This window comes from Triticum aestivum, chromosome 4B (assembly GCF_018294505.1).
Source record: "Triticum aestivum cultivar Chinese Spring chromosome 4B, IWGSC CS RefSeq v2.1, whole genome shotgun sequence".
Taxonomy (NCBI): Eukaryota; Viridiplantae; Streptophyta; class Magnoliopsida; order Poales; family Poaceae; genus Triticum; species Triticum aestivum.
This window is the reverse complement of record NC_057804.1, coordinates 628,795,085-628,805,733: the sequence shown is the minus strand read 5'-3', so window position 1 is coordinate 628,805,733 and position 10,649 is coordinate 628,795,085. Positions and strand designations below refer to the sequence as shown.

The window sequence follows — 10,649 nt, the reverse complement described above, 5'->3', positions numbered from 1 at the left end:
AGTGCATTCTCCAGTGTTGTATTTTAAGAAATACTCCCTACATCCCAAAATAAGTGATTCAACTTTGTACTAAGTTTGACTCAACTTTGTAATAAGTTTTTACTAAACTTAATACAAAGTTGAGTCACTTATTTTGAGACGGAGGGAGTAGAACGAATCTATCACATGAGGTCGGGTTGCCTAGTTGGTTAGTCGATCCATACTATATCGGAACGAGCGCGGTTCGAGTCTCGTGGGGCACCACAACATTTTCGTTGTCTTAAAACGAGAAAAATGAGTTAATGGGCCAGCCGCACGAGGGTAGTGTGCATGTGAAGGCGCCGGTTTGCAAAAACACTATAAACCGGCTCTTCAGGCGCCAAATAAGCAGCCCAAAAGTGCCACCTATCCCTCTCGTACCTCCTCGCTCTTTCACGAGGCACGTTCGCTAAGTATCATGGCCACCAGCTTAATATAGTTTAATTGGAAAAAGTGTGCACTGAAAAAACTATGATTTCAAAAAAACCGTGTAATTTTGAAGAAAAAATATGAATTTGAAACGAAGTTTGTGAAATTGAAAAAAAATTCACGGATTTAAAAGAAACTTGAGATTTAAGAAGTCCATTAATTTGAGAAACATTGATGAGTTTCAAAAACATTTTGTGGATTTTGTAAAAATGGTCACTCATTTAATGAATATTTATGGATTTGAAAAAAGTTCCTCAATTTGAAAAAGTTCTTTGATACGAAAAGGTTCACAAATTTGAAAAAAAAAACTGGATTTAATGAAATTCACGGATTCAGAAAATCACAAGTTTGAAAAAAATAACGAATTTCTAAAAAGTTTGCCAATTTTAAAAACCAATAATATGAAGAAAAAAATGAAATTGAAATTTTTCATGAATATGAAAGAAACATGAATTTAAATAGAGGTTCGGAAAAAAGAGAAGAGAAAAAGGAAAAAAAATAAAAAAAGTAAAGAAAAACAGCGAAAGAAATAGCGAAGGGAAAACAAAAAGAAAATAGGAATGAGAAGCTACTTAAAGCACAGACTGCAAACCAGATGTTGTAAATCACATGGAAAAAAGTTGCCTGTTAAACAAGAGCTGCCAGGGAAGTGTGTCATGCTATATATAATTTCAACATGTTGGTAAAATCAACGCAATTATGATGATACATGTGTTTGTACTTTCACTATTTTCTGTACCGTGTATACTTCTTTTCTTCAAACCCACTATTCATCCTATATATGAGACCTACAACTGCTCACAGTTTGATTATTCCCTATAAAAGTTGGATGCGATGTTATCTGAAAGGTTCAGCCGGGGCGGTTTCTTCGAGAAGGGCAGCCGCCTGAAAACATTCGGCAGCTTCAAGTGCCGCTGATGAACTGCCCCCTTCATCTTCATAGGTTAGACCGAGGTTAAACCATGCAACATGGTTCGTTCTGTCCAGTCTCAGCGCATCAGTTAGGAGGCACCTTGCGGCAGGCAAGGGCCTCCCTCCAAGCTGTCGAAGAGCAATGGCGGCAGATATCAAACTCGGTACGTGCTTAGGGTCGAGATCTAATGCTTTGGAGTATGCTCCAAAAGCCTCCTTTAGAAACCCTCTTGCTTCAAGTAGCTTTCCTGCATGGATAAACATCTTCGGTAAATATTAAGAATGATTTTTTTGTTTTCCGGTGAAGAATTGTTGTCTCCTTGTGAGCTACTGAAAATGTTTTTGCGTCAACACGGTTCTAGGATTCTTGAGAATGGGGAAGTTAGTATTAAAGAGAATATGAAGCACCTGTAGCATGATAAGCCAAGGGAGAATATGCACTGGTGGCTTTTATTTTCGATATGCAAAGCTCTGTATCCCTCCATTGTGACAGGCTTAGGTACAAAAGGGCCAGATTATACCATGCCTCTGTTTCCATGCTTCCATCATCCTTCGTGCCCTGCGAAAAGTTGAACAACGACATCAGAGAAGTCTTCTCACTTCTTTTTCTAATGGAATCCCATAACTGTATGTGGCAAACAGAATAATGCTCTACCCTTTTATTCAAAAGCAATATTCCCAACATGGGTATATGCTTAAAAATCATGTAAGATGCTTGTCATTCTAGCTGTCATCAATCAAAGATATGATAAAAACTGTTCGGGCTGGCTTTTTCTTATTATAGTAAAAGGTTATTTATTTTACAGATATAGATTTTTGTTTTCAGTTTGTCATCATACATGCAAATAGATACAGTACAGAAATGAAAGATAATGCTGGGAAAATATTAAGCACGACAGTCGTATGCATTAGGAAAAACTCCAAAATCGATTTTTATCAGGTAGCTACCTGTAATACAAAAAGCCCAGAGTTGAAACTTTTCTTCCTGAGTTGGATGACAGCAAGAAGCTGGGTATAAGTCTCGACTGCCTTCTTAAATTGCCCGTTTGCAGCCTGAATTTTGGCTTTGGTTTGCAACAGATCTCCTTGGCACCACTTTGCAGTCTGATCAAGGGCAGCATTTACAATAGATTCAGCATCTTCGAACCGTTTTTGAGCACTCGTGATACGAGCTACAAGGAGCCAGCTCCTTAATTCTGAACCATTCTCCAATTTCAGTAACTTCTTTGCATAAAGAGCTGCTGCATCTAGTTTCCTCTGCTCAGCATTTTCAAGGCTCAGATTGTACAGTACCCTAAAATCTTTGCCTTCCATCTTCTTTTCAGCAACACCAAGCACCTTCAGTGCTTCACGCTGCTGAGAAGCCCTCTCCGTACCACTCGGAGCATATCGAGCTTGGCGGGAGAGGGAAATGCCAAGTAGAAGGTCCGCGACAACCTCTAACTGGTCACAACCTCCATCGAGACTAGCAAGGGCTCTGCGTGCATAGGATGCACCTTCTTCAGCATGTGCAACGTTCTCGCTACAAATTTTTGAAGTTAGAAGAAGTTCTTTGAGACAACTGGAGTGCTCTCCAAATCTTAGTATCATTTTGAGCAGATTGAGGGCAGCTAGATCATCTTCTTCTGCTAGGTAACACAGTGCAACATTGTACAGCCACTCTCTGCTGTGTAACACACCAGGTAATAGTTTTTCAAACTGACCGGCTAGAGGTTTTAACCGTCCTGACATGGACAATGCAAAAGTCAGATGATGCATCACAGTTGGGTCTCTCTCAAGCCTCTTAAGGTTGAATTTCATCAATAAAATCATCAAAAGAAGAATAGCTTCTTCCAAATTATTCCGAGGTACAAATGAACCATCCAATTGGGATCGAAGAGGTGGAGTTGAGGCCTCACAGCCACTGTATAGGAGAAAAATAGCAAACTCCTTCTGTATTCTACCAATGGCCTTTGCATCGAGGTTCCAATTACTAAGAAGAGCCCTCCTGTATGAAGAGAGCACTTCAGGAGGGAAATCCGCTAATTTCCATAGCTCAGGAAGCAACTCAACGGCACTGCGTATTGTTGCATTCAAGTTACTACCATCTCCAAACTTGGTTGGTAAGCCCTTAGGGAGTGCCGATTCTATAACGTCCAATATCATACTGCACTCCTGTGCAGCTTCTGCAAAACGAAATTGAGTTCAAGTAATGTTTGAAAAATAATATGACAGAAATGAAGAGAAGATCAAATGATGGGCATCCATACAAAAACGAGAGGTGGGGGTCGTACCTTTGAATTTCCCAAGGTCACGAAGTGCTATAGTTTTGAGATATATGGTCTCCGTTACTAGATTAACAGTATGCAAGGACATTGGTGGATAACTGGAATGTGGATCGGCCCTTGCTAATCTACTGATGGACATTTTCACCATAGGAATTAGTTCAGCCGTGTTTATCCCATCAAGCACACGAAGTGCTTCTTCAACATGCCCCTGTTGGTACTCGACTTTTGCAAGCAATGCCCTTGCTTCCTGAAAAATTATTGGGATTCAAACTTATGAAGTATGAATGAAATAAATATGGAGCACCCTTATTGGGACGGCTATCAAGCTTACAATCATTAGGGAAGGCATCTTTCTTACACATGTGAAAGCACTTGAGAAGTTGAGCATACCAACAACAAAAAACTGCAGATTGGTGTGGTACAAAGTGCAGACTGGTGTACTACAGCACACAGGGTGCAGAAATTCAGAGTAGGTACTGTTTTGTGATTTATATGATGGTAAGTACAAACTAGCATAAAATTGAATATGGAATTACAATGAAGAGAAATGGCAGGCAGAGGCACATATGATTTCAGAAAGCATGCACGAGCTGTCAAAGACAGATGTTTTTGACACATGATGCAGCAGAATCTAAGACTAAAAAATTCCCGACTTCTGGAGAAAAAAATAGACAATCGATCAATACATGAAACAGTCAGATAAACAGCTCCAGGACTTCAGTCACATATAGTATCATTCGGTATGAAGCAAACATAAAAGGGAAACGTGATATAGGCATCGCAGTAGGGAATTCAAAAAAATGAGCAGATTCAACAAAAAAGGCGCTGTTGGTCATGAGAAGATTTATGCTACAAGATGAAGCACCAACCTCATAGTTAAGGGAACCGCCCTCCTGGAGAGACAACTCGGCTTCCCGAAGGCCGTCATTTTTGGCATACAACTCGATTTCACCATTTGACGGGTTCAGCTCATCCACCAGATTGGCCTGCTCCCCGGAGCAGAGGCACTGCATCGCCATCCGCCGAAACACTCTATGAGATCTCCCCCTCTCTTTCCTGCCCTCCATCATGCCCCATCAGACCCTTCTTAGCACATCTCCCTGGCGAAAAGAAGCGTGTTATATTAAGAGTCGTGATGTTTAGCCATTGGCAGCCATGACATTGCACAGCTTGTATTATTTGAGCAATGATCCTACAGAAACTACTGGTAGCATATACGCCCTCTGTAAGCATATATAAGATGTTTTAGATCACATATGTATTACTCCCTCCGTTCCTAAATATTTGTCTTTTTAGAGATTTCAAATGGACTACTACATAAGGATGTATATAGACATAGTTTAGAGTGTAGATTCACTCATTTTGCTTCGTATGTAGTTACTTGTTGAAATCTCTAGAAAGACAAATATTTAGGAACGGAGGGAGTACGTTTTAGATCACTAAAGTAGTAAGTACACAACATGATTAAAAGCAGCACAATTTGATGATATGCTTCGGTAACTGACCACCACAATTACCAAGATTAGTAAGCATTCTTTAGAAAATGGAGAGAGCATCGGTTCTTTTTCGTCTGTAATACAGCATCACTCAGAGAGATTCGAACAAAGACTCCGAATTTAGCACATGCAGTACAAAAGAAACATTGAAACTCACTCCTGAATTCCGATATAAACAAGGGGGGAATTCCGCATAGAATCCCCACCGCTAAGCGCTAACAGCTGTACTCCCGAAGTAACCGATCGAAGAACTCGCTCACCTTGGCCAGACTAGGAAGGCGCGATTCCCGGCCGACGGAGCCTCCCCGCAGAGACAACCCGACCGGCCAATCAAGAATCCAGACCCGCCTCTCGCCAAGAACGCCAATTCGGCCGGAGGAATTCGAACCGCACCGGGCGACGGGATCGGGGGAGCTCCGCGGAAGCGACGGGGCCGGCGTTTCGATCGAGAGACGCGGACGGGGCGCTCCGGTTCCTCCGCCGGAGCCAAATCCAAGAAACGCCGCGAGGGAGGGAGGGAGGGAGCGATTAATCTCTCTGGAGATCGATCCTCCTCGCTGTTGGCCACCCGAAATTTGTTTACTACTAGTACTAGTAGTAGTACTCCCTGTTGCTGTTGGTGTTGGGCTGCTGTCTCCACGGAACGGGAATTCACGGAACTTTCCCGGGGTGGGCCGCAAAAGGGATTCGGTTACGGTCCAGGGGAGGATGTTCACAGATAGGTCCTCGTTGTTTCAGAATATTACTGGTTTATACCCTGTTCTACTACACGGTTGAGAGAAAAGAAAAATAGGGCATAGCAAAATGTCAGAGCGACAGAACCTGACCATTGGGCGACTTTAGTCCCATCTTGATTATGGGAGGGGGATAGGAGCACCTTATAAGGAAAAGTGTCACACTCTCTTCAGGCTAGTCTTTTGGAATGTTGTGGGATATGTTATTTGTTATCCACTTATGAGGGGAACAAATATCTAGTTTGTGCTTGAATTTTAAATACTACTCCCTCCGTCCCTTGATATAAGATGTTATTACAATTAATATGTGAGACAAAACGAGTAGATCGTTAGGGGAACTAAAGCAACCAGGAAAATTATGTGCATCGAGAATCCCCAAAAACTTGGGAGAAGCAGCATGATGCCTGAAAAGTGACATAAGTCATTTGTTTGTTTGTTACAGAGATGGGAGTGACTTTTGGGACTGTGTTTGCTTGTATATCTCTGTAAAACTATGCCCGTTAATTTCGTTTGTTTTGTGCTTGCCTCTAAGTGTAGCGTAAGCTGACCTCCACGGGGACCAGTTTACAGTGCAACTATTACGTTCGTCCCAAAATTATTGTCTTGGATTTTTTTAGATGCAGATGTATTTAACGTGACTAGATATATCTGTATCCAAACACATATAAGACATGAATTTTGGGGCGGAGGATTTTTTTTCCAGCAGCTTGTTGTTTGACAAATCTAAATAAAAAGAACCAACACCAATTGTTTCTCCATAAATAATGCATGGTTATGTGGATCAGGTTGGGTAATTCTGTAAAATCTAGAAATGTTCAGGGTCTAGCTACACAGAAAAAGCTTGACTTTTCTTACAACACCCAAAGCGTACTCAATCTAGTGGGGCCCAGGAGGATCACGCCTGGGATTATTTTATATTCTGAATGAACATATATAATGGGTCCACTTTATACCCGAATGACAGGCTGTGCAATGGCGGGCCCACAGATCAGTGTCTGGAACCCATTCCTCGGCGACTGGGCTCGTTCCAGCTGTCGGAGAGCCACGATGACTTTTTCTTAGCAACCGTTTCCGATGACTGAGCGCGTCTTCCAGAATACCCCACCTCTTTTTTTTGAGACAACGTCGCGAGGCTTTATTAATTCGTCACAATGTTTACAGGGATGGAAGGTAGGTTCCCAGGATGGCCTAACCAAACACGGCGGCCACCACCGAGAGATAATGCATGCCTCGCTAAGTTGTGAGCTTCATAATTGGAGCTCCTAAATTCATGTTTAAAACTACAAAAATCAAAAGATGAGGAATGAGCTATTATTTCATGTACAATTGCACCGTAGCTGGCCGAATTATCCTTCTGCAGATCCTCCACTACCACTTTGCAATCCGATGCCACTTCAATCCGCCGCAAGTATAGATCATCTGCCAACGCCAGTGCTTCTCTGATTGCCATAGCTTCGAGGGTCGGTGGGTCTACAATGTTTTTGAAACCAAAAGTGGAAGCACCGATGAACATACCTGTTTGGTCTCTGCAGATCACCCCAATAGACCCGGATCCCTGCCTCGACACAGCCGCGTCAACATTCATCTTAGCATTGCCCGCACTCGGAGGTATCCACCTCTTTGGATTCTCAGTTCTAAGCACCGTCACGCCTGTGTTCTTGGCATTTACCAGCTGCAGCTCCCCCAAGTAACTAGATATAAAACTACTCACCGAATGGGGTGATTGATAGATGTTCTCGTGTATGGCCTTTCTCCTGACTCCCCATATCGCCCATAGTGAGACCACCAATCGATCAAAAAGCTCCTTAGATAATATTTCATGAATCGCAAACAATCAATCCTTGGGGTTCTCCTCTCCCCGCTCTAGCATATGAAACACCAACTCTTCGGGGGCCAGCGCCCATACACTCGCAACCATGGGACATGAGATCAGTGCATGCCTCCAAGTATCAATGGCTCCACAGAGTAGGCAAGTATTTTCTGTCGCCATATGACGGTGCTCCAGAACAGTTCCTGTTGGCATTGACTGCCTGGCTAAATGCCATAGAAACATCTTGAGCTTTGAGGGGACTTGGATGTGCCAGATCATGGACCAGTTGTTGGATTCACTGAACTCATGTGAAGTCCCGCCCTCCTCATTTAGCCATGCCTCTCTACTGTGTTTTGTATTGAGAATCATGTGATAGGCAGACCGAACACTGAATCTTCCTCTAGGCTCATGATGCCACGCCCAGAAATCCTCGACTCGGCGTGTACACAGCGGGATTTTCAGAATTGCCTCGGCGTCAAAATGAGTGAACACCATTCGGACCGCGTGCGGTGTAATTGCGCTACAAAGCCAGCTTTTTGGGCCTCAGCTGTTAGGCCGTGGCATGGGCTGCAGATCGAACTCAAATTAGAGATATTTTGCGGGAGCGTCTGCGTATCTGAGGCACAAATATTCACGTAAATTGTAAAAAAAATGTTCAAATCATCAAATAGTGTTCATCACATTTACAAAATGGTCACGCATTTCAGATATAGGTCTGTGACATTTCAAAAAAAAAATGTTCACGTAACTTTGGAAAATGTTTTATACCATATGGAAAAAAGTTCATGGTATTTAAAGAAATGTTCCTGAGGCTTACAAAATGTTTTGCGCATTTTGAAAAATAATCATCCGGGTTTCGCACATTTAAAAAATCGATTTTTTTTAAAAAATCTTCAATGTGCTTTTGAGAAAATGTTCACCATGTATCTATTAAACGCTGAACATGTATTTGAAATACTGTTCAGCGTGTACTGAAAATGCTCTAGTGTGTCTAAAAAACTGTTCAACTTATATATAAAAAAATGTCTAATGTGCATGTGACAAATTTTCAGCATGTATCTGAAAATGTTTAACTTGTATTAACAAATGGCAAGTATTTGAAAACAAAATTTCAACATGTATCTAAAAATGTTTAACTTGTATTAACAAATGCGATGTATTTGAAAAACTACTACCTCCGTCTCGATATACATGACTTTTCTGGTCTACACTAGCCTAGAAAACGTCATATATTTTGAGATGGAAGTAGTAAGAAGAAACGAACCAGAAAAACCGGGAAAGAAAAGAAGCAAGAAGAACCAATCAAAACACACAGATAATAAAATAAGAAAAAACTTGAAGAAACCCGGCCAAGAAAACACACAAAAGGAAAAAAGGAACAAAAAAATATGCGGAAGTTTCGAAACCGATTTGTACCTGTCTACAGAACCTTGCACCAGAACCGCTTTATTGGGCCGGTCCAGTTAGAGTATCGCACAGCTGGCGCCAGAGGCGAGACAAAGATACATCTTCTTGGGGTAAGCGAGATATATCATTTGCTGTATTTTGCTTCTTCTTTCTTAAATAACACGGCTAAAACGGAGTTCCCCCTATGAAAGAAGGGGAACCTGCAATGATCCAAATATACATATTTAAAAAATTGCTCGTTTCATGAAGAAATAGAGTTAGAATAACGAATTTCATTCATGCGGTAACCAGGTACCGAAACACCAATCCAGAAGATAAAGGGAGCAACCGGACGTGAATTCGAATTCGTATCCATTTTTTAGATAGATTGCCGCCAAGACCTTCTTATGTAGGCATGAATTCAACCTGTGTCGAGGACAAGCAAACAAATGACGCCAGGCTGCCGTGGCCACGGCAGACCAATTCTACTCTACTCTGCCTGCCTGCCTGCCTGCCTGTATGCTGCCACCCGGCCGCCGCTAGGAGGATGAAGAATCAATTCAAACAGAGAGGAACAGAGGCGAGGTCGCTCTGAAACCCATGATGCCAATGATGCAGCAGTGCTGCAAGAGCACCAGGTTTTCAACAGTCCCATGCCGCGCGTGATGATTGACTGACGATGGGTACGTACTCTACTAGGTAGCTGTACAGGCACGCACGCACGCACACGCGAGCAGCGGGCGGAGGCACAATCAGAGAGACAGTGCAGCAATTGTAACAATCAATGGGCGTACTTGATTGCTTGCCTGTCCAGGTTCAGGTTCAGGTTCAGGCATGGCCATGCCGCCATCCCATCCACGGCCATGGCCGCCATGCTCCTACAAAAACCGCAGGGCTAGTGCCAGCCACACTCCCCGTAGCTATCTTTCATCGCCTAGTGTCCCTTGAGACTCCTCCGGCGGATAAATTCAGACTCTTCACTCCGTTTCTGTGGAGAAAGATACACCTATAGGGCAGGCAGCAGCTCCTGCTCTGCTCATATCACTGGAGTTTTCTTTGGTACTAATTCGCAAACGTTCTCTGCTGGCTGTTATCAAGTTAGAGAGTAGTAGGGCAAATCCTGGGCTGGGCAATGACGATCGCTAGCTCCTGACTGTTTTCAAGTCGTGTTAATGCACTGTCCCTCCCTGTCCCTGGCACCTATAATTGGTACTGGACCGTTGCCTGCCCTGCAGGGAAGCAACCTCCAGTAGGCAATAGATGGAAAGCATTGCCCATTGCTATCCATCATCCATTGCTATCCATCTATCCATAATCCAGAATAGGGTGTGGACCGCCGATAGGTTGCAACGTCGGAGATGGCCGAAGTGCAACCTTTGCCCTCTTTGCAAGCAGGTTCAAGAGACGGCAGCCCACCTCCTCTTCCGGTGCCGGTTCACAATGATAGTGTGGACGGAGATTAAGACTTCGCTTGGTTTTCACGGCATCGACCCGACAGATTGGAGACTTGTGCCCTCGGTGAGAGTTTGGTGGGACGAGGTTTGTCACAAGAGGGGTGACTCGCGCAAGGCTCGTAACACCTTGATGATGCTTGTTG

General features: G+C 43.1%; 1 protein-coding gene across 1 annotated transcript; it reads right to left on the bottom strand.

Moving 5' to 3' along the window:
• Positions 1-1,086: 1,086 nt before the first annotated feature.
• LOC123093696 (protein NPGR2) lies at positions 1,087-5,707 on the bottom strand. Its single transcript, XM_044515707.1, has 6 exons — positions 5,383-5,707; positions 4,496-4,726; positions 3,633-3,873; positions 2,308-3,524; positions 1,768-1,918; positions 1,087-1,607 (listed from the first exon to the last, which is right to left on the bottom strand). Exons 2-6 carry the CDS (start codon positions 4,694-4,696, stop codon positions 1,285-1,287), a joined length of 2,133 nt encoding a protein of 710 aa, XP_044371642.1. The 5' UTR covers positions 4,697-4,726; positions 5,383-5,707; the 3' UTR covers positions 1,087-1,284.
• Positions 5,708-10,649: the final 4,942 nt, after the last annotated feature.